The following is a 20,591-nucleotide window of genomic DNA, read 5'->3' as shown; positions in this document are numbered from 1 at the left end:
CACAACCAGGCCCCACAGACTTTTTTGTGTTGTTTTCCATATGCCCTGGTTCAACCCATCGACAAAATGTTGTACTTTGTAAGCCACATTGCTCCAATTTGCTTTATCTCTTGATCTCATCAGACCCTACTGAATTTTCAGGCCTTCATCCTTTAGAGTATCTTTCACTCTATCCGTCCACTTGTTCTCTGGTTCCCCTTTTTCCTTGTTTCTTCCACTGTTGAAATGTATAACCTCTAGTTATCCTTTCCTCGCTCTTTATTTCCAAGTTTGTGAACCATTACACCACACAGTCTTCATTTCTCTCGTACTACTTCTTTTATTACTACGCTCATCTCTTATCCTTTTATTTCTTGTTCAATCAACCCTCCTCATACCATATACTTTCCTTAAACATTTTATTTCCAACACATTCACCTTATATTTCACATGCCTGCCTAAGGCCCAAGCCTTTCGTCTGTATGGGACCGATTGAATGAAAATACCAACAGACATACCTATATTTGCCTTTGTAGACAGTAATCTCTCTTTTCCACGAATTTCTCAATGCAACCTTTGCCATCTTATCCACACTGTACCTCATTTCAGTTCCTCCAAGTTCTCTCCATTCAGACTCAGTCAAAATGACCCCTTTTTTTTTTTCACAATTTAACATTGCTTTTATTCACATTTACTCCCAACTTTCTTTTTTTCATGCACTTTCCCAAACTTAGACACAGCTTCTGCAGCATACTTATATGCATACTAATGTAGGAATATAGTCATTACTGGACTCTCCATTTTTGTGGTTACACTGTGAGTGTGAAGTCACCTCTGACAAGGTCGTATCGCACAGTTGAGGAACTTATCATTCCAGAGTAGTTCATCTTTTCCGTGCCACTCATTGTATTGTAGCACAACCTTGAAGCTGCAGGAACCTGTGGGAGAGGGCTCCTTGATATAATGTAATAATGATCATTCACTTAATAAATGATAAGTTGTCTCAGTATCCATTGCACTCTGTATTGTAAGAACTATTTTCTAGGGAAATTCTAGTGATTCTAGTATTTGTTTCACTATGCTATCAGGTCTCATGCAAATCAAATTTCATTTTTGCTAATGTTTGATTATTCTGTTTAAAGGAAGTAGGTTAGGTCAATTCATTGGTATTTATAGGGTTGGTCCATTGGCTAAGAAATGACATTTTTCACTTGTCACAGTTGAAGTAGAGCTTGATAATGATCTTATCTACTGGTGTTATTATTATCTTGACCTTATTATTATGTAATTGTTGGTGTTCTGTATCTGATAAGTTGCAATTTTGAAAGACATTGATATTTTTAATCATATCCTCCCTTTTTTCTCAAGATAATGAATTAGAAAATATTTTAGATGCAGGACACTAAAGCACTTTATTTAAATTCCATATTTACCTTAGTTTGTCTCTTAAGGTATTTTGAAGACTGAGTATCAAATGTAGTTTTCTGTATAGGAATGTATTTTTGCATGCTGTTTACATCCTTTTTCAAATATTGCTATGTAGGTAGAGATTCCAGTATTTGGTTCCCTCTGAAAATCTTGAAATCTGAATTGAACTATGGAATGGCATGCTGTTATTCTGTGTATTGAGTTTTATGTATTAGTTTGTTTTTTTACTCTCTCTTTCCACACTGTCACCTTCCTGCCTTCCTGTCTGCCTGCACTGTTGTGTGCACGCCGGAATGTACACTCCATTGCGCATTCATCCGTCCGCGGCACACAAACATCTTGTGTGCAGCGGGTTGCTGAGAAATTGGCAAGTAATGGGAGTGTGTCCATCTCCAAGGCCATCCGAAACAAGGAATTAGAAATTATTCCCATCTCGCCGGCCGGAAAGGGGAGTACCCAGTCTCATGGTAGTGCGCCACCTCATCGCGACAAGTCAGAGCCAAAGGTGTCCATCTCAACCGTTGGTTCTGGAAACTCCCGCTTGTCAAATGGTGTTCCGAGTAGTGGGGCCTGGCGTGAGGAGAGTGCTAGTGTGTCCATAGAACCATGTGGATCTGGGACTCCAACATCAGCAGATGATGCACCACTAAATCTTTCTATGAAATCTTCATCAAAATCTTGTGAGTACATTATAATGAGTGGTTTTTGGAAGAATTGTATATTAAACTTAGAAGTGTTTCATGACAGATAGTGGATGTTATAGTCATGTATGTACACACTGAGAATCCTTATTTTTGTGTTATGTATACTCATAGATATGTGAGCGCTGAGAATTGAGTGGATGACTTTGGATTCTTAACTTTCTTCCTTGATATTTACACTAAACAGTTAATGCTTATAGTGATATTTGATTTCAGCATCTAAGAGTGCAGAGAAGAGAGAACAAAAAGAATCCCACTCCAGTCCCCTTAGTTTTACCCGAAGTGGAGTACCACCCATTGACTTTCCACAGACCCTCAGTGGAAGCCTTGGCTCAGGCCTCACTCCTAGTCTAGAAGTTTTACAGAGTCTGTATGGACAACCTGGGGAGCCTAGGGATGTCTTGGCCTCTGTAAGTTGTATTCTTTTTGAAAGTATAAATTTAAGCTTATATATATATATCCATTTGCTTTTCTAAGTATTTCTCACATACATTCTTCAAAGCAAACACCTGATCCACACATCCTCTACCACTTCTGAAACCACACTGCTCTTCCCCAATCTGATGCTCTTTACATGCCTTCACCCTCTCAATCAATACCCTCCCATATAATTTACCAGGAATACTCAACAAACTTATACCTCTGTAATTTGAGCACTCACTTTTATCCCCTTTGCCTTTGTACAATGGCACTATGCACGCATTCCGCCAATCCTCAGGCACCTCACCATGAGTCATACATACATTAAATAACCTTACCAACCAGTCAACAATACAGTCACCCCCTTTTTTAATAAATTCCACTGCAATACCATCCAAACCTGCTGCCTTGCCGGCTTTCATCTTCCGCAAAGCTTTTACTACCTCTTCTCTTTTTACCAAATCATTTTCCCTAACCCTCTCACTTTGCACACCACCTCGACCAAAACACAAATGGATTTGTATGTAGCATTTATGGATCTGGAGAAGGCATATGATAGAGTTAATAGAGATGCTCTGTGGAAGGTATTAAGAATATATGGTGTGGGAGGCAAGTTGTTAGAAGCAGTGAAAAGTTTTTATCGAGGATGTAAGGCATGTGTACGTGTAGGAAGAGAGGAAAGTGATTGGTTCTCAGTGAATGTAGGTTTGCGGCAGGGGTGTGTGATGTCTCCATGGTTGTTTAATTTGTTTATGGATGGGGTTGTTAGGGAGGTGAATGCAAGAGTTTTGGAAAGAGGGGCAAGTATGAAGTCTGTTGGGGATGAGAGAGCTTGGGAAGTGAGTCAGTTGTTGTTCGCTGATGATACAGCGCTTGTGGCTGATTCATGTGAGAAACTGCAGAAGCTGGTGACTGAGTTTGGTAAAGTGTGTGAAAGAAGAAAGTTAAGAGCAAGGTTATTAAGTACAGTAGGGTTGAGGGTCAAGTCAATTGGGAGGTGAGTTTGAATGGAGAAAAACTGGAGGAAGTGAAGTGTTTTAGATATCTGGGAGTGGATCTAGCAGCGGATGGAACCATGGAAGCGGAAGTGGATCATAGGGTGGGGGAGGGGGCGAAATTTCTGGGAGCCTTGAAGAATGTGTGGAAGTCGAGAACATTATCTCGGAAAGCAAAAATGGGTATGTTTGAAGGAATAGTGGTTCCAACAATGTTGTATGGTTGCGAGGCGTGGGCTATGGATAGAGTTGTGCGCAGGAGGATGGATGTGCTGGAAATGAGATGTTTGAGGACAATGTGTGGTGTGAGGTGGTTTGATCGAGTAAGTAACGTAAGTGTAAGAGAGATGTGTGGAAATAAAAAGAGCGTGGTTGAGAGAGCAGAAGAGGGTGTTTTGAAATGGTTTGGGCACATGGAGAGAATGAGTGAGGAAAGATTGACCAAGAGGATATATGTGTCAGAGGTGGAGGGAACGAGGAGAAGAGGGAGACCAAATTGGAGATGGAAAGATGGAGTGAAAAAGATTTTGTGTGATCGGGGCCTGAACATGCAGGAGGGTGAAAGGAGGGCAAGTAATAGAGTGAATTGGAGCGATGTGGTATACCGGGGTTGACGTGCTGTCAGTGGATTGAATCAAGGCATGTGAAGCGTCTGGGGTAAACCATGGAAAGCTGTGTAGGTATGTATATTTGCGTGTGTGGACGTGTGTATGTACATGTGTATGGGGGGGGGGTTGGGCCATTTCTTTCGTCTGTTTCCTTGCGCTACCTCGCAAACGCGGGAGACAGCGACAAAGTAAAAAAAAAAAAAAAAAAAAAAAAAAAAAAAAATATATATATATATATATATATATATATATATATATTTTTTCATACTTTTCGCCATTTCCCGCGATAGCGAGGTAGCGTTAAGAACAGAGGACTGGGCCTTTGAGGGAATATCCTCACCTGGCCCCCTACTCTGTTCCTTCTTTTGGAAAATTAAAAAAAAAAAAACGAGAGGGGAGGATTTCCAGCCCCCCGCTCCCTTCCCTTTAGTCGCCTTGTACGACACGCAGGGAATACGTGGGAAGTATTCTTTCTCCCCTATCCCCAGGGATAAAATGGAGAAAAACTGGAGGAAGTAAAGTGTTTTTGATATCTGGGAGTGGATCTGGCAGAGGATGGAACCATGGAAGCGGAAGTGGATCATAGGGTGGGGTAGGGGGCGAAAATCCTGGGAGCCTTGAAGAATGTGTGGAAGTCGAGAACATTATCTCGGAAAGCAAAAATGGGTATGTTTGAAGGAATAGTGGTTCCAACAATGTTGTATGGTTGCGAGGCGTGGGCTATGGATAGAGTTGTGTGCAGGAGGATGGATGTGCTGGAAATGAGATGTTTGAGGACAATGTGTGGTGTGAGGTGGTTTGATCGAGTAAGTAACGTAAGGGTAAGAGAGATGTGCGGAAATAAAAAGAGCGTGGTTGAGAGAGCATAAGAGGGTGTTTTGAAATGGTTTGGGCACATGGAGAGAATGAGTGAGGAAAGATTGACCAAGAGGATATATGTGTCGGAGGTGGAGGGAACGAGGAGAAGTGGGAGACCAAATTGGAGATGGAAAGATGGAGTGAAAAAGATTTTGTGTGATCGGGGCCTGAACATGCAGGAGGGTGAAAGGAGGGCAAGGAATAGAGTGAATTGGATCGATGTGCTATACCAGGGTTGACGTGCTGTCAGTGGATTGAATCAGGGCATGTGAAGCGTCTGGGGTAAACCATGGAAAGCTATGTAGGTATGTATATTTGCGTGTGTGGACGTATGTATATACATGTGTATGAGGGTGGGTTGGGCCATTTCTTTCGTCTGTTTCCTTGCGCTACCTCGCAAATGTGGGAGACAGCGACAAAGCAAAAAAAAAAATATATATATATATATATATATATATATATATATATATATATATATATATATATATATATATATATATATATATGTGTATGGGGGGGGGGTTGGGCCATTTCTTTCGTCTGTTTCCTTGCGCTACCTCGCAAACGCGGGAGACAGCGACAAAGTATAAAAAAAAAAAAAAAAAAAAATTGTATTGTACATAATCGTTGTTTCCCGCATCAGCAAGGTGGTGCTAGGAAACAGATGAAGAATGGCCCATCCACTCATATACACATATATATTCCTGTGAGTCCACGGGGAAAATTAAACACAAAAAGTTCCCAAGTGCACTTTCTTGTAATAATCACATCGTCAGGGGAGACACAAGAGAGAAATATAACAGTCAGTTGATATACATCGAAGAGACGCCATTTGGTAAACATGTTTACCAAATGGCGTCCTAGCTTCATCTCTTCGATGTATATCAACTGACTTATATTTCTCTCTTGTGTCTCCCCTGATGATGTGATTATTACACGAAAGTGCACTTGGGAACTTTTTGTGTTTCATTTTCCCCGTGGAATCATAGGAATATCTTGATCACGCGCAAAATTGTGATACTTTCCAACACATATACATATATACATAAATGCCCACCTATGCACATATGCATACATATACATATCAACATATCCCTGGGGATAGGGGAGAAAGAATACTTCCCACATATTCCCTGCGTGTCGGAGAAGGTGGCTAAAAGGGGAAAGGGTGTGGGGGCTGGGAGTCCTCCCCTCTCATTTTTAATTTTCCAAAAGTAGGAACAGAGAAGGAGGCCTAGTGAGGAGATTCCCTGAAAGGTTCAGTCCTCTGCTCTAGACGCTACCTCGCTAATGCGGGAAATAGCGAATAGTATGAAAAAAAAATCAACATATACATACACATATGCAGACATTACGCACATACACATGTACATATTCAAAGTTGCTTGCCTTCATCCATTCCTGTCACTACCCTGCCCCACAGGAAAACAGCATTAGTATCCATTGCTTCAGCAAGGTAGCACCTGGAATATAGACAAAAAAGGCTACATTCATTCACACTCAGTCTCTAGCTGTCATGTGTAATGCATTGAAACCTAAGCTCCCTATCCACTTCCAGGCCCCACAGACCTTTCCATGGATGTGAGGGAATGCAGATTATGAGATGGATTGCTTTAATTTTTTTTTTTTCTAGTGACATGTGGCATTGCAAATTTCTATTTGTCTCATAGTCTACATGAAATCTCAAAATGAAATATTTTTTCATGTGTGTTTGGCATTTTCCACATAAGTGATGTAGCATCAGGAAGAGACAAAGAATTGGCCTCATTTGCTTACACGTGCATACTAGCTGTCATGTATAATGCACTGAAGCCAGAGCTCTCTTTTCACATCCAGGCAGAACAGACCTTTCTTTGGTTCCTCCAACTTCTTAATGTGCCATGATACGGCCTTGTGACAGCATGTTGTCCAACGTATATGACATCAGTCCAGTTTGCTGTATCCTTTTCACACCTGACACTCTCCTACATGTTCAGACTGCAAACCTTCAAAGCATCCTATATTTGATTTATTAGGTTTAGCTACTCCAGATAATTAGAATAAAGCCTTTGGGCATGAGAGCACATGATATACTTACTTGGTCATTGACATGTTAGATTTGATGATTTTCAAGTTTATAGAGAAACAGTGCTTATAATGTTTATGAGCAGTTGCATACCGTGCAGATATATCATGATCGAAATGCATGCCTTTGTTTGGGTGATATACATACATCTAGGATAACCTCTCATTTTTGTGAACGATGTAGATGTATGGTTTAATGATTTGCCATACATTGACTAAATTGTCATTTCTAATATTGTTGTGATAATGTTTAGATGAATTTTTAAGCACTTATGTTTCCACCTTTTTAACAGATGCAAGAGGCTCTACAGCGGCAGCTTTTAGGAGCTGATGGAAAGAGGGAAGAGAAAAAGAAAAGGGTGAGAATTTTAACATATAGTGTAATGTACTTTGTAGTTTTTATTTTTAAGGAGGATAGAAATTTTTTATTCATGCAAGTTGGTAGGTAGTAATAGATAGGCAGCAACCAACAGGGAGGTGTATTACTGGTACTACCTGCCAGGGTTTGGGAGGCTTAGTGATGGCTGCAAAGTGAACCAACTCTTCAATGGCTTTCAAGTTGTGCTCCTCTGACCCAGGTAGTTTTCTCTTCCTTCAGCCTCACCCCAAGTGGACTGCTGGCATTCTGTTCACAAACATACAACCTCTGCTTGTCATACATAACACATGACAACACTGAACTTAGGCAGCTCATTCTTCATAATGCTAGATTTTCTTGAGATAAGCACAATGCACAAGCCCTACATTGTGGCAAAATGGTAGGAGCGATAGGTAGAAATAATAGATAGGAACATACGACAAGAGCATTAGGCAGAATCAATAGCTAAAGGTATTAGGTAGGAACATTAGGTAAAGCATTAAGTAGACAAATAGATAGAAGTGCTTAGTAGAAACTTAGGTAGGAGCTTCTGAAAGCACTGAGCTAGAGTTGCTCTGTGCCATTGGCTTGTTAAGGCAGAGGCAGTAAAGGCTAAGCAGCAGCACTAGAGTTCACCAGTTGTGGAGAGTTCCCTAAGGAAATGGGTATCAGAGGTATAGATATAGATACACTGTGTTGATAGTGACATCATAAGTTTTGGATTTTCTTTAAAAGTTGTAATGTATGCAGTTCCAAAAATTTTTTATTTGAAATTGGGGATTTCATTATGAAAAAAAGGTTATAATTTTTCATTATGTTCTGAGAAAAAGTTACCAAAATTTGGGAGTTTTGTAAAGATGCTTGAGGATATGTACTCAGTATCTTGTACACCTTAGTTTTAAAGATATTTGTGTGAGACAGATGTTAACATTTATGATAGGTACATTAAGAATTTATGGATATATTTGAAGGAATAATACTTTCAACAATATCATATGGTTGAGAGGCAGGGGCTATAATTAGGGTTGTGCGGAGGAGGGTGGATGTGTTGGAAATGAAATGTTTAACTACAATATGTGGTGTGAGGTGGTTTGATCAAGTAAGTAATGAAAGGGTAAGAGAGATGTTTGGTGATAGAAAGAGTGTGGTTGAGAGAGCAGAAGAGGGTGTGTTGAAATGATTTGGTCACATGGAGAGAATGAGTGAAGAAAGATTGACAAAGAGGATATAGGTGTCAGAGGTGGAGGGAATGAGGAGAAGCGGGAGACCAAATTGGAGGTGGAAGGATGGAGTGAAAAAAATTTTGAGAGATTGGGGCCTGAAGATACAGGAGGGTGAAAGGCGTGCAAGTAATAGAGTGAATTGGAACGATGTGGTATACCGGGGTCAACATGCTGTCAGTGGATTGAACCAGGGCGTGTGAAGTGTCTGGGGTAAACCATGGAAAGTTGTGTGGGGCCTGGATGTAGAAAGGGAGCTGTGGTTGTGGTGCATTACACATGACAGCTACACATGAATGGAATGAAAATGATTTGGTAAACAGAAGAGGTAGTAAAAGCTTTGCGGAAGATGAAAGCCGACAAGGCAGCGGGTTTGGATGGTATTGCAGTGGAATTTAGTAAAAAAGGGGGTGACTGTATTGTTGACCGGTTGGTAAGGTTATTTAATGTATGTATGATTCATGGTGAGGTGCCTGAGGATTGGCGGAATGCTTGCATAGTGCCATTGTACAAAGGCAAAGTGGACAAAGGTGAGTGCTTAAATTACAGAGGTATAAGTTTGTTGAGTATTCCTGGTAAATTATATGGGAGGGTATTGAGTGAGAGGGTGAAGGCATGTACAGAGCATCAGATTGGGGAAGTGCAGTTAGATTTCAGAAGTGGTAGAGGATGTGTGGATCAGGTGTTTGCTTTGAAGAATGTATGTGAGAAATACTTAGAAAAGCAAATGGATTTGTATGTAGCATTTATGGATCTGGAGAAGGCATATGATAGAGTTGATAGAGATGCTCTGTGGAAGGTATTAAGAATATATGGTGTGGCAGGCAAGTTGTTAGAAGCAGTGAAAAGTTTTTATCGAGGATATAAGGCATGTGTACGTGTAGGAAGAGAGGAAAGTGATTGGTTCTCAGTGAATGTAGGTTTGCGGCAGGGGTGTGTGATGTCTCTATGGTTGTTTAATTTGTTTATGGATGGGGTTGTTAGGGAGGTGAATGCAAGAGTTTTGGAAAGAGGGGCAAGTATGCAGTCTGTTGTGGATGAGAGAGCTTGGTGAGTGAGTCAGTTGTTGTTCGCTGATGATACAGCGCTGGTGGCTGATTCATGTGAGAAACTGCAGAAGCTGGTGACTGAGTTTGGTAAAGTGTGTGAAAGAAGAAAGTTAAGAGTAAATGTGAATAAGAGCAAGGTTATTAGGTACAGTAGGGTTGAGGGTCGAGTCAACTGGGAGGTAAGTTTGAATGGAGAAAAACTGGAGGAAGTGAAGTGTTTTAGATATCTGGGAGTGGATCTGGCAGCGGATGGAACCATGGAAGCAGAAGTGAATCATATGGTGGGGGAGGGGGCGAAATTTCTGGGAGCCTTGAAGAATGTGTGTAAGTCACGAACATTATCTCGGAAAGCAAAAATGGGTATGTTTGAAGGAATAGTGGTTCCAACAATGTTGTATGGTTGCGAAGCGTGGGCTATAGATAGAGTTGTGAGGAGGAGGGTGGATGTGCTGGAAATGAGATGTTTGAGAACAATATGTGGTGTGAGGTGGTTTGATCGAGTAAGTAATAATAGGGTAAGAGTGATGTTCGGTAATAAAAAGAGTGTGGTTGAGAGAGCGGAAGAGGGTGTTTTGAAATGGTTTGGTCACATGAAGAGAATGAATGAGGAAAGATTGACAAAGAGGATATATGTATGTGTCAGAGGTGAAGGGAACGAGGAGAAGTGGGAGACCAAATTGGAGGTGGAAAGATGGAGTGAAAAAGATTTTGAGTGATCGGGGCCTGAACATGCAGGAGGGTGAAAGGCGTGCAAGGAATAGAGTGAATTGGAACGATGTGGTATACCGGGGTCGACGTGCTGTCAATGGATTGAACCAGGGCATGTGAAGCGTCTGGGGTAAACCATGGAAAGTTGTGTGGGGCCTGGATGTGGAAAGGGAGCTGTGGTTTCGGTGCATTATTACATGACAGCTAGAGACTGAGTGTGAATGAATGTGGCCTTTTGTGTCTTTTCCTAGTGCTACCTCGCACACATGAGGGGGGAGGGGGTTGTTATTTCATGTGTGGCGAGGTGGCGATGGGAATGAATAGAGGCAGACAGTATGAATTATGTACATGTGTATATATGGATATGTCTGTGTGTGTATATATATGTGTACGTTGAGATGTATAGGTATGTATATTTGCGTGTGTGGACGTGTATGTATATAAATGTGTATGTGGGTGAGTTGGGCCATTCTTTTGTCTGCTTCCTTGCGCTACCTCGCTAACGCGGGAGACAGCAACAAAGCAGAATAAATGATTTGGTAAACAGAGAAGAGGTAGTAAAAGCTTTGCGGAAGATGAAAGCCGGCAAGGCAGCAGGTTTAGATGGTATTGCAGTGGAATTTATTAAAAAAGGGGATGACTGTATTGTTGACTGGTTGGTAAGGTTATTTAATGTATGTATGACTCATGGTGAGGTGCCTGAGGATTGGCGGAATGCGTGCATAGTGCCATTGCACAAAGGCAAAGGGGAAAAGAGTGAGTGCTCAAATTACAGAGGTATAAGTTTGTTGAGTATTCCTGGTAAATTATATGGGAGGGTATTGATTGAGAGGGTGAAGGCATGTACAGAGCATCAGATTGGGGAAGAGCAGTGTGGTTTCAGAAGTGGTAGAGGATGTGTGGATCAGGTGTTTGCTTTGAAGAATGTATGTGAGAAATACTTAGAAAAGCAAATGGATTTGTGTGTAGCATTTATGGATCTGGAGAAGGCATATGATAGAGTTGATAGAGATGCTCTGTGGAAGGTATTAAGAATATATGGTGTTGGAGGCAAGTTGTTAGAAGCAGTGAAAAGTTTTTATCGAGGATGTAAGGCATGTGTACGTGTAGGAAGAGAGGAAAGTGATTGGTTCTCAGTGAATGTAGGTTTGCGGCAGGGGTGTGTGATGTCTCCATGGTTGTTTAATTTGTTTATGGATGGGGTTGTTAGGGAGGTGAATGCAAGAGTTTTGGAAAGAGGGGCAAGTATGAAGTCTGTTGGGGATGAGAGAGCTTGGGAAGTGAGTCAGTTGTTGTTCGCTGATGATACAGCGCTGGTGGCTGATTCATGTGAGAAACTGCAAAAGCTGGTGACTGAGTTTGGTAAAGTGTGTGAAAGAAGAAAGTTAAGAGTAAATGTGAATAAGAGCAAGGTTATTAGGTACAGTAGGGTTGAGGGTCGAGTCAACTGGGAGGTAAGTTTGAATGGAGAAAAACTGGAGGAAGTGAAGTGTTTTAGATATCTGGGAGTGGATCTGGCAGCGGATGGAACCATGGAAGCAGAAGTGAATCATATGGTGGGGGAGGGGGCGAAAATTCTGGGAGCCTTGAAGAATGTGTGTAAGTCACGAACATTATCTCGGAAAGCAAAAATGGGTATGTTTGAAGGAATAGTGGTTCCAACAATGTTGTATGGTTGCGAGTGCTGGGCTATAGATAGAGTTGTGAGGAGGAGGGTGGATGTGCTGGAAATGAGATGTTTGAGGACTATATGTGGTGTGAGGTGGTTTGATCGAGTAAGTAATAATAGGGTAAGAGTGATGTTCGGTAATAAAAAGAGTGTGGTTGAGAGAGCGGAAGAGGGTGTTTTGAAATGGTTTGGTCACATGAAGAGAATGAATGAGGAAAGATTGACAAAGAGGATATATGTATGTGTCAGAGGTGAAGGGAACGAGGAGAAGTGGGAGACCAAATTGGAGGTGGAAAGATGGAGTGAAAAAGATTTTGAGTGATCGGGGCCTGAACATGCAGGAGGGTGAAAGGCGTGCAAGGAATAGAGTGAATTGGAACGATGTGGTATACCGGGGTCGACGTGCTGTCAATGGATTGAACCAGGGCATGTGAAGCGTCTGGGGTAAACCATGGAAAGTTTTGTGGGGCCTGGATGTGGAAAGGGAGCTGTGGTTTCGGTGCATTATTACATGACAGCTAGAGACTGAGTGTGAATGAATGTGGTCTTTTGTGTCTTTTCCTAGTGCTACCTCGCACACATGAGGGGGGAGGGGGTTGTTATTTCATGTGTGGCGAGGTGGCGATGGGAATGAATAGAGGCAGACAGTATGAATTATGTACATGTGTATATATGGATATGTCTGTGTGTGTATATATATGTGTACGTTGAGATGTATAGGTATGTATATTTGCGTGTGTGGACGTGTATGTATATAAATGTGTATGTGGGTGAGTTGGGCCATTCTTTTGTCTGCTTCCTTGCGCTACCTCGCTAACGCGGGAGACAGCAACAAAGCAGAATAAATGATTTGGCAGCGGTTCCATCCGCTGCCAGATCCACTCCCAGATATCTAAAACACTTCACTTCCTCCAGTTTTTCTCCATTCAAACTCACCTCCCAATTGACTTGACCCTCAACCCTACTGTACCAAATAACCTTGCTTTTATTCACATTTACTCTTAACTTTCTTCTTTCACACACTTTACCAAACTCAGTCACCAGCTTTTGCAGTTTCTCACATGAATCAGCCACCAGCGCTGTATCATCAGCGAACAACAACTGACTCACTTCCCAAGCTCTCTCATCCCCAACAGACTTCATACTTGCCCCTCTTTCCAAAACTCTTGCATTCACCTCCCTAACAACCCCATCCATAAACAAAGTATGCAGTCTGTTGTGGATGAGAGAGCTTGGGAAGTGAGTCAGTTGTTGTTCGCTGATGATACAGCGCTGGTGGCTGATTCATGTAAGAAACTGCAGAAGCTGGTGACTGAGTTTGGTAAAGTGTGTGAAAGAAGAAAGTTAAGAGTAAATGTGAATAAGAGCAAGGTTATTTGGTACAGTAGGGTTGAGGGTCAAATCAATTGGGAGGAAAGTTTGAATGGAGAAAAACTGGAGGAAGTAAAGAGTTTTAGATATCTGGGAGTGGATCTGGCAGCGGATGGAACATTGGAGGCGGAAGTGAATCATAGGGGAGGGGAGGGGGCGAAAATTCTGGGAGCCTTGAAGAATGTTTGAAAGTCACGAACATTATCTCGGAAAGCAAAAATGGGTATGTTTGAAGGAATAGTGGTTCCAACAATGTTGTATGGTTGCGAGGCGTGGGCTATGGATAGAGTTGTGCGCAGGAGGGTGGATGTGCTGGAAATGAGATGTTTGAGGACAATATGTGGTGTGAGGTGGTTTGATCGAGTAAGTAATAATAGGATAAGAGAGATGTGTGGAAATAAAAAGAGTGTGGTTGAGAGAGCAGAAGAAGATGTTTTGAAATGGTTTGGTCACATGGAGAGAATGAGTGAGGAAAGATTGACCAAGAGGGTATATGTGTCAGAGATAGAGGGAACGAGGAGAAGTGGGAGACCAAATTGGAGGTGGAAAGATGGAGTGAAAAAGATTTTGAGTGATCGGGGTCTGAACATGCAGGAGGGTGAAAGGCGTGCAAGGAATAGAGTGAATTGGAACGATGTGGTATAACGGGGTTGACGTGCTGTCAATGGATTGAACCAGGGCTATATATATATATATATATGAGCACTCACTCTTATCCCCTTTGCCTTTGTACAATGGAACTATGCACGCATTCTGCCAATCATCAGGCACCTCCCCATGAATCATACATGCATATAACCTTACCAACCAGTGAACGATACAGTCACCCCCTTTTTTGATAAATTCCACTGCAATACCATCCAAACCTGCTGCCTTGCCAGCTTTCATCTTCCGCAAAGCTTTTACTACCTCTTCTCTGTTTACCAAATCATTTTCCCTAATCCTCTCACTTTGCACACCACCTCGACCAGAACACCCTATATCTGCCACTCTATCATCAAACACATTCAACAAACCTTCAAAATACTCACTCCATCTCCTTCTCACATCACCAGTACTTGTTATCACCTCCCCATTAGCCCCCTTCATTGAAGTTCCCATTTGCTCCTGTGTCTTACGCACTTTATTTACCTCCTTCCTAAACATCTTTTTATTCTTAAAATTTAATGATACTCTGTCACCCCAACTCTCATTCGCCCTCTTTTTCGCCTCTTGCACCTTTCTCTTGACCTCCTGTCTCTTTCTTTTTACATCTCCCATTCATTTGCATTTTTTCCTTGCAAAAATCGTCCAAATGCCTCTCTCTTCTCTTTCACTAATAATCTTACTTCTTCATCCAACCACTCACTACCCTTTCTAATAAACCCACCTCCCACGCTTCTCATGCCACAAGCATCTTTTGCGCAAGCCATCACTGTTTCCCTAAATACATCCCATTCCTCCCCCACTCCCCTTACCTCCTTTGTTCTCACCTTTTTCCAATCTGTACTCAGTCTCTCCTGGTACTTCCTCACACAAGTCTCCTTCCCAAGCTCACTTACTCTCACCACCCTCTTCACCCCAACATTCTCTCTTCTTTTCTGAAAACCCATACAAATCTTCACCTTCGCCTCCATGAGATAATGATCAGACATCCCTTCAGTTACACCTCTCAGCACATTAACATCCAAAAGTCTCTCTTTTGTGCGCCTGTCAATTAACATGTAATCCAGTAACACTCTCTGGCCATCTCTCCTACTTACATATGTATACTTATGTATATCTCGCTTTTTAAACCAGGTATTCACAATCACCAGTCCTTTTTCAGCACATTAATCTACAAGCTCTTCACCATTTCCATTTACAACACTAAACACCCCATGTATACCAATTCTTCCGTCAACTGCCACATAACTCACCTTTGCATTCAAATCACCCATCACTATAATGGCACTATAGTGCCATTGTACAAAGGCAAATAGAATAAGAGTGAGTGCTCAGATTACTGAGGTATAAGTTTGTTGAGTATTTCTGGTAAATTATATGGGAGGGTATTGATTGAGAGGGTGAAGGCATGTACAGAGCATCAGATTGGGGAAGAGCAGTGTGGTTTCAGAAGTGGTAGAGGATGTGTGGATCAGGTGTTTGCTTTGAAGAATGTATGTGAGAAATACTTAGAAAAGCAAATGGATTTGTATGTAGCATTTATGGATCTGGAGAAGGCATATGATAGAGTTGATAGAGATGCTCTGTGGAAGGTACCAAGAATATATGGTGTGGGAGGCAAGTTGTTAGAAGCAGTGAAAAGTTTTTATCGAGGATGTAAGGCATGTGTACGTGTAGGAAGAGAGGAAAGTGATTTGTTCTCAGTGAATGTAGGTTTGTGGCAGGGGTGTGTGATGTCTCCATGGTTGTTTAATTTGTTTATGGATGGGGTTGTTAGGGAGGTGAATGCAAGAGTTTTGGAAAGAGGGGCAAGTATGAAGTCTGTTGGGGATGAGAGAGCTTGGTAAGTGAGTCAGTTGTTCGCTGATGATACAGTGCTGGTGGCTGGTTCATGTGAGAAACTGCAGAAGCTGGTGACTGAGTTTGGTAAAGTGTGTGAAAGAAGAAAGTTAAGAGTAAATGTGAATAAGAGCAAGGTTATTAGGTACAGTAGGGTCGAGGGTCAAGTCAGTTGGGAGGTAAGTTTGAATGGAGAAAAACTGGAGGAAGTAAAGTGTTTTAGATATCTGGGAGTGCATCTGGCAGCGGATGGAACCATGGAAGCGGAAGGGAATCATAGGGTGGAGGAGGGGGCAAAAATCCTGGGAGCCTTGAAGAATGTTTGGAAGTCGAGAACATTATCTCGGAAAGCAAAAATGGGTATGTTTGAAGGAATAGTGGTTCCAACAATGTTGTATTGTTGCGAGGCTTGGGCTATGGATAGAGTTGTGCGCAGGAGGGTAGATGTGCTGGAAATGAGATGTTTGATGACGATATGTGGTGTGAGGTGGTTTCATCAAGTAAGTAAGGAAAGGGTAAGATAGATGTGTGGAAATAGTAAGAGCGTGGTTGAGAGAGCATAAGAGGGTGTTTTGAAATGGTTTGGGCACATGGAGAGAATGAGTGAGGAAAGATTGACCAAGAGGATATATGTGCCGGAGGTGGAAGGAACAAGGAGAAGTGGGAGACCAAATTGGAGGTGGAAAGATGGAGTGAAAAAGATTTTGAGTGATCGGGGCCTGAGCATGCAGGAGGGTGAAAGGCGGGCAAGGAATAGAGTGAATTGGATCGATGTGGTTTATTTTTTTTTATTTTTTTTTTTTTTTATACTTTGTCGCTGTCTCCCACGTTTGCGAGGTAGCGCAAGGAAACAGACGAAAGAAATGGCCCAACCCCCCCCCCCATACACATGTATATACATACGTCCACACACACAAATATACATACCTACACAGCTTTCCATGGTTTACCCCAGACGCTTCACATGCCTTGATTCAATCCACTGACAGCACGTCAACCCCGGTATACCACATCGCTCCAATTCACTCTATTCCTTGCCCTCCTTTCACCCTCCTGCATGTTCAGGCCCCGATCACACAAAATCTTTTTCACTCCATCTTTCCACCTCCAATTTGGTCTCCCTCTTCTCCTCGTTCCCTCCACCTCCGACACATATATCCTCTTGGTCAATCTTTCCTCGCTCATTCTCTCCATATGCCCAAACCACTTCAAAACACCCTCTTCTGCTCTCTCAACCACGCTCTTTTTATTTCCACACATCTCTCTTACCCTTACGTTACTCACTCGATCAAACCACCTCACACCACACATTGTCCTCAAACATCTCATTTCCAGCACATCCATCCTCCTGCGCACAACTCTATCCATAGCCCATGCCTCGCAACCATACAACATTGTTGGAACCACTATTCCTTCAAACATACCCATTTTTGCTTTCGGAGATAATGTTCTCGACTTCCACACATTCTTCAAGGCCCCCAGAATTTTCGCCCCCTCCCCCACCCTATGATCCACTTCCGCTTCCATGGTTCCATCCGCTGCCAGATCCTCTCCCAGATATCTAAAACACTTCACTTCCTCCAGTTTTTCTCCATTCAAACTCACCTCCCAATTGACTTGACCCTCAACCCTACTGTACCTAATAACCTTGCTCTTATTCACATTTACTCTTAACTTTCTTCTTCCACACACTATATATATATATATATATATATATATATATATATATATTTTTTTTTTTTTTTTTTTTTTTTTTTTCTTTTTTGTCGCTGTCTCCTGCGTTTGCGAGGTAGCGCAAGGAAACAGACGAAAGAAATGGCCCAACCCACCCCCATACACATGTATATACATACGTCCACACACGCAAATATACATACCTACACAGCTTTCCATGGTTTACCCCAGATGCTTCACATGCCCTGATTCAATCCACTGACAGCACGTCAACCCCGGTATACCACATCGCTCCAATTCACTCTATTCCTTGCCCTCCTTTCAGGCCCCGATCACACAAAATCTTTTTCACTCCATCTTTCCACCTCCAATTTGGTCTCCCTCTTCTCCTCGTTCCCTCCACCTCCGACACATATATTCTCTTGGTCAATCTTTCCTCACTCATTCTCTCCATGTTCCCGAACCATTTCAAAACACCCTCTTCTGCTCTCTCAACCACGCTCCTTTTTATTTCCACACATCTCTCTTACCCTTACGTTACTTACTCGATCAAACCACCTCACACCACACATTGTCCTCAAACATCTCATTTCCAGCACATCTATCCTCCTGCGCACAACTCTATCCATAGCCCACGCCTCGCAACCATACAACATTGTTGGAACCACTATTCCTTCAAACATACCCATTTTTGCTTTCCGAGATAATGTTCTCGACTTCCACACATTCTTCAAGGCTCCCAGAATTTTCACCCCCTCCCCCACCCTATGATCCACTTCCGCTTCCATGGTTCCATCCGCTGCCAGATCCACTCCCAGATATCTAAAACACTTCACTTCCTCCAGTTTTTCTCCATTCAAACTCACCTCCCAATTGACTTGACCCTCAACCCTACTGTACCTAATAACCTTGCTCTTATTCACATTTACTCTTAACTTTCTTCTTTCACACACTTTACCAAACTCAGTCACCAGCTTCTGCAGTTTCTCACATGAATCAGCCACCAGCGCTGTATCATCAGCGAACAACAACTGACTCACTTCCCAAGCTCTCTCATCCCCAACAGAATTCATACTTGCCCCTTTTTCCAAAACTCTTGCATTCACCTCCCTAACCACCCCATCCATAAACAAATTAAACAACCATGGAGACATCACACACCCCTGCCGCAAACCTACATTCACTGAGAACCAATCACTTTCCTCTCTTCCTACACGTACACATGCCTTACATCCTCGATAAAAACTTTTCACTGCTTCTAACAACTTGCCTCCCACACCATATATTCTTAATACCTTCCACAGAGCATCTCTATCAACTCTATCATATGCCTTCTCCAGATCCATAAATGCTACATACAAATCCATTTGCTTTTCTAAGTATTTCTCACATACATTCTTCAAAGCAAACACCTGATCCACACATCCTCTACCACTTCTGAAACCACACTGCTCTTCCCCAATCTGATGCTCTGTACATGCCTTCACCCTCTCAATCAATATCCTCCCATATAATTTACCAGGAATACTCAAAAAAACTTATACCTCTGTAATTTGAGCACTCACTCTTATCCCCTTTGCCTTTGTACAATGGCGCTATGCACGCATTCCGCCAATCCTCAGGCACCTCACCATGAGTCATACATACATTAAATAACCTTACCAACCAGTCAACAATACAGTCACCCCCTTTTTTACTAAATTCCACTGCAATACCATCCAAACCTGCTGCCTTGCCGGCTTTCATCTTCCGCAAAGCTTTTACTACCTCTTCTCTGTTTACCAAATCATTTTCCCTAACCCTCTCACTTTGCACACCACCTCGACCAAAACACCCTATATCTGCCACTCTATCATCAAACACATTCAACAAACCTTCAAAATACTCACTCCATCTCCCTCTCACATCACCACTACTTGTTATCACCTCCCCATTTGCGCCCTTCACTGAAGTTCCCATTTGCTCCCTTGTCTTACGCACTTTATTTACCTCCTTCCAGAACATCTTTTTATTCTCCCTAAAATTTAATGATACTCTCTCACCCCAACTCTCATTTGCCCTTTTTTTCACCTCTTGAACCTTTCTCTTGACCTCCTGTCTCTTTCTTTTATACATCTCCCACTCAATTGCATTTTTTCCCTGCAAAAATCGTCCAAATGCCTCTCTCTTCTCTTTCACTAATACTCTTACTTCTTCATCCCACCACTCACTACCCTTTCTAATCAACCCACCTCCCACGCTTCTCATGCCATAAGCATCTTTTGCGCAATCCATCACTGATTCCCTAAATCCATCCCATTCCTCCCCCACTCCCCTTACTTCCATTGTTCTCACCTTTTTCCATTCTGTACTCAGTCTCTCCTGGTACTTCCTCACACAAGTCTCCTTCCCAAGCTCACTTACTCTCACCACCCTCTTCACCCCAACCTTCACTCTTCTTTTCTGAAAACCCATACAAATCTTCACCTTAGTCTCCACAAGATAATGATCAGACATCCCTCCAGTTGCACCTCTCAGCACATTAACATCCAAAAGTCTCTCTTTCGCGCGCCTGTCAATTAACACGTAATCCAATAACGCTCTCTGGCCATCTCTCCTACTTACATAAGTATACTTATGTATATCTCGCTTTTTAAACCAGGTATTCCCAATCATCAGTCCTTTTTCAGCACATAAATCTACAAGCTCTTCACCATTTCCATTTACAACACTGAACACCCCATGTATACCAATTATTCCCTCAACTGCCACATTACTCACCTTTGCATTCAAATCACCCATCACTATAACCCAGTCTCGTGCATCAAAACCACTAACACACTCATTCAGCTGCTCCCAAAACACTTGCCTCTCATGATCTTTCTTCTCATGCCCAGGTGCATATGCACCAATAATTACCCATCTCTCTCCATCAACTTTCAGTTTTACCCATATTAATCGAGAATTTAGTTTCTTACATTCTATCACATACTCCCACAACTCCTGTTTCAGGAGTATTGCTACTC

At 42.2% G+C, this 20,591-nt stretch overlaps 1 protein-coding gene across 33 annotated transcripts in view; it reads left to right on the top strand.

Moving 5' to 3' along the window:
- The window catches only part of tou (bromodomain adjacent to zinc finger domain 2B toutatis), a 1,094,933-nt gene that overhangs the window by 590,521 nt on the left and 483,821 nt on the right, over nucleotides 1-20,591 (top strand). For 32 of the 33 annotated variants that reach the window (XM_071667361.1, XM_071667356.1, XM_071667362.1 and 29 more), the window contains 3 exons: nucleotides 1,757-2,087; nucleotides 2,325-2,518; nucleotides 7,347-7,412. In XM_071667361.1, the coding sequence (XP_071523462.1) occupies nucleotides 1,757-2,087; nucleotides 2,325-2,518; nucleotides 7,347-7,412 (591 nt within the window). The remainder of the gene's footprint in view (nucleotides 1-1,756; nucleotides 2,088-2,324; nucleotides 2,519-7,346; nucleotides 7,413-20,591) is intronic. The other variant, XM_071667359.1, reaches the window with a different exon arrangement.

This window comes from Panulirus ornatus, chromosome 12 (genome assembly GCF_036320965.1).
Source record: "Panulirus ornatus isolate Po-2019 chromosome 12, ASM3632096v1, whole genome shotgun sequence".
NCBI lineage: Eukaryota > Metazoa > Arthropoda > Malacostraca > Decapoda > Palinuridae > Panulirus > Panulirus ornatus.
The sequence above is the reverse complement of the archived record's forward strand: the minus strand, read 5'-3'. Positions and strand labels throughout refer to the sequence as shown.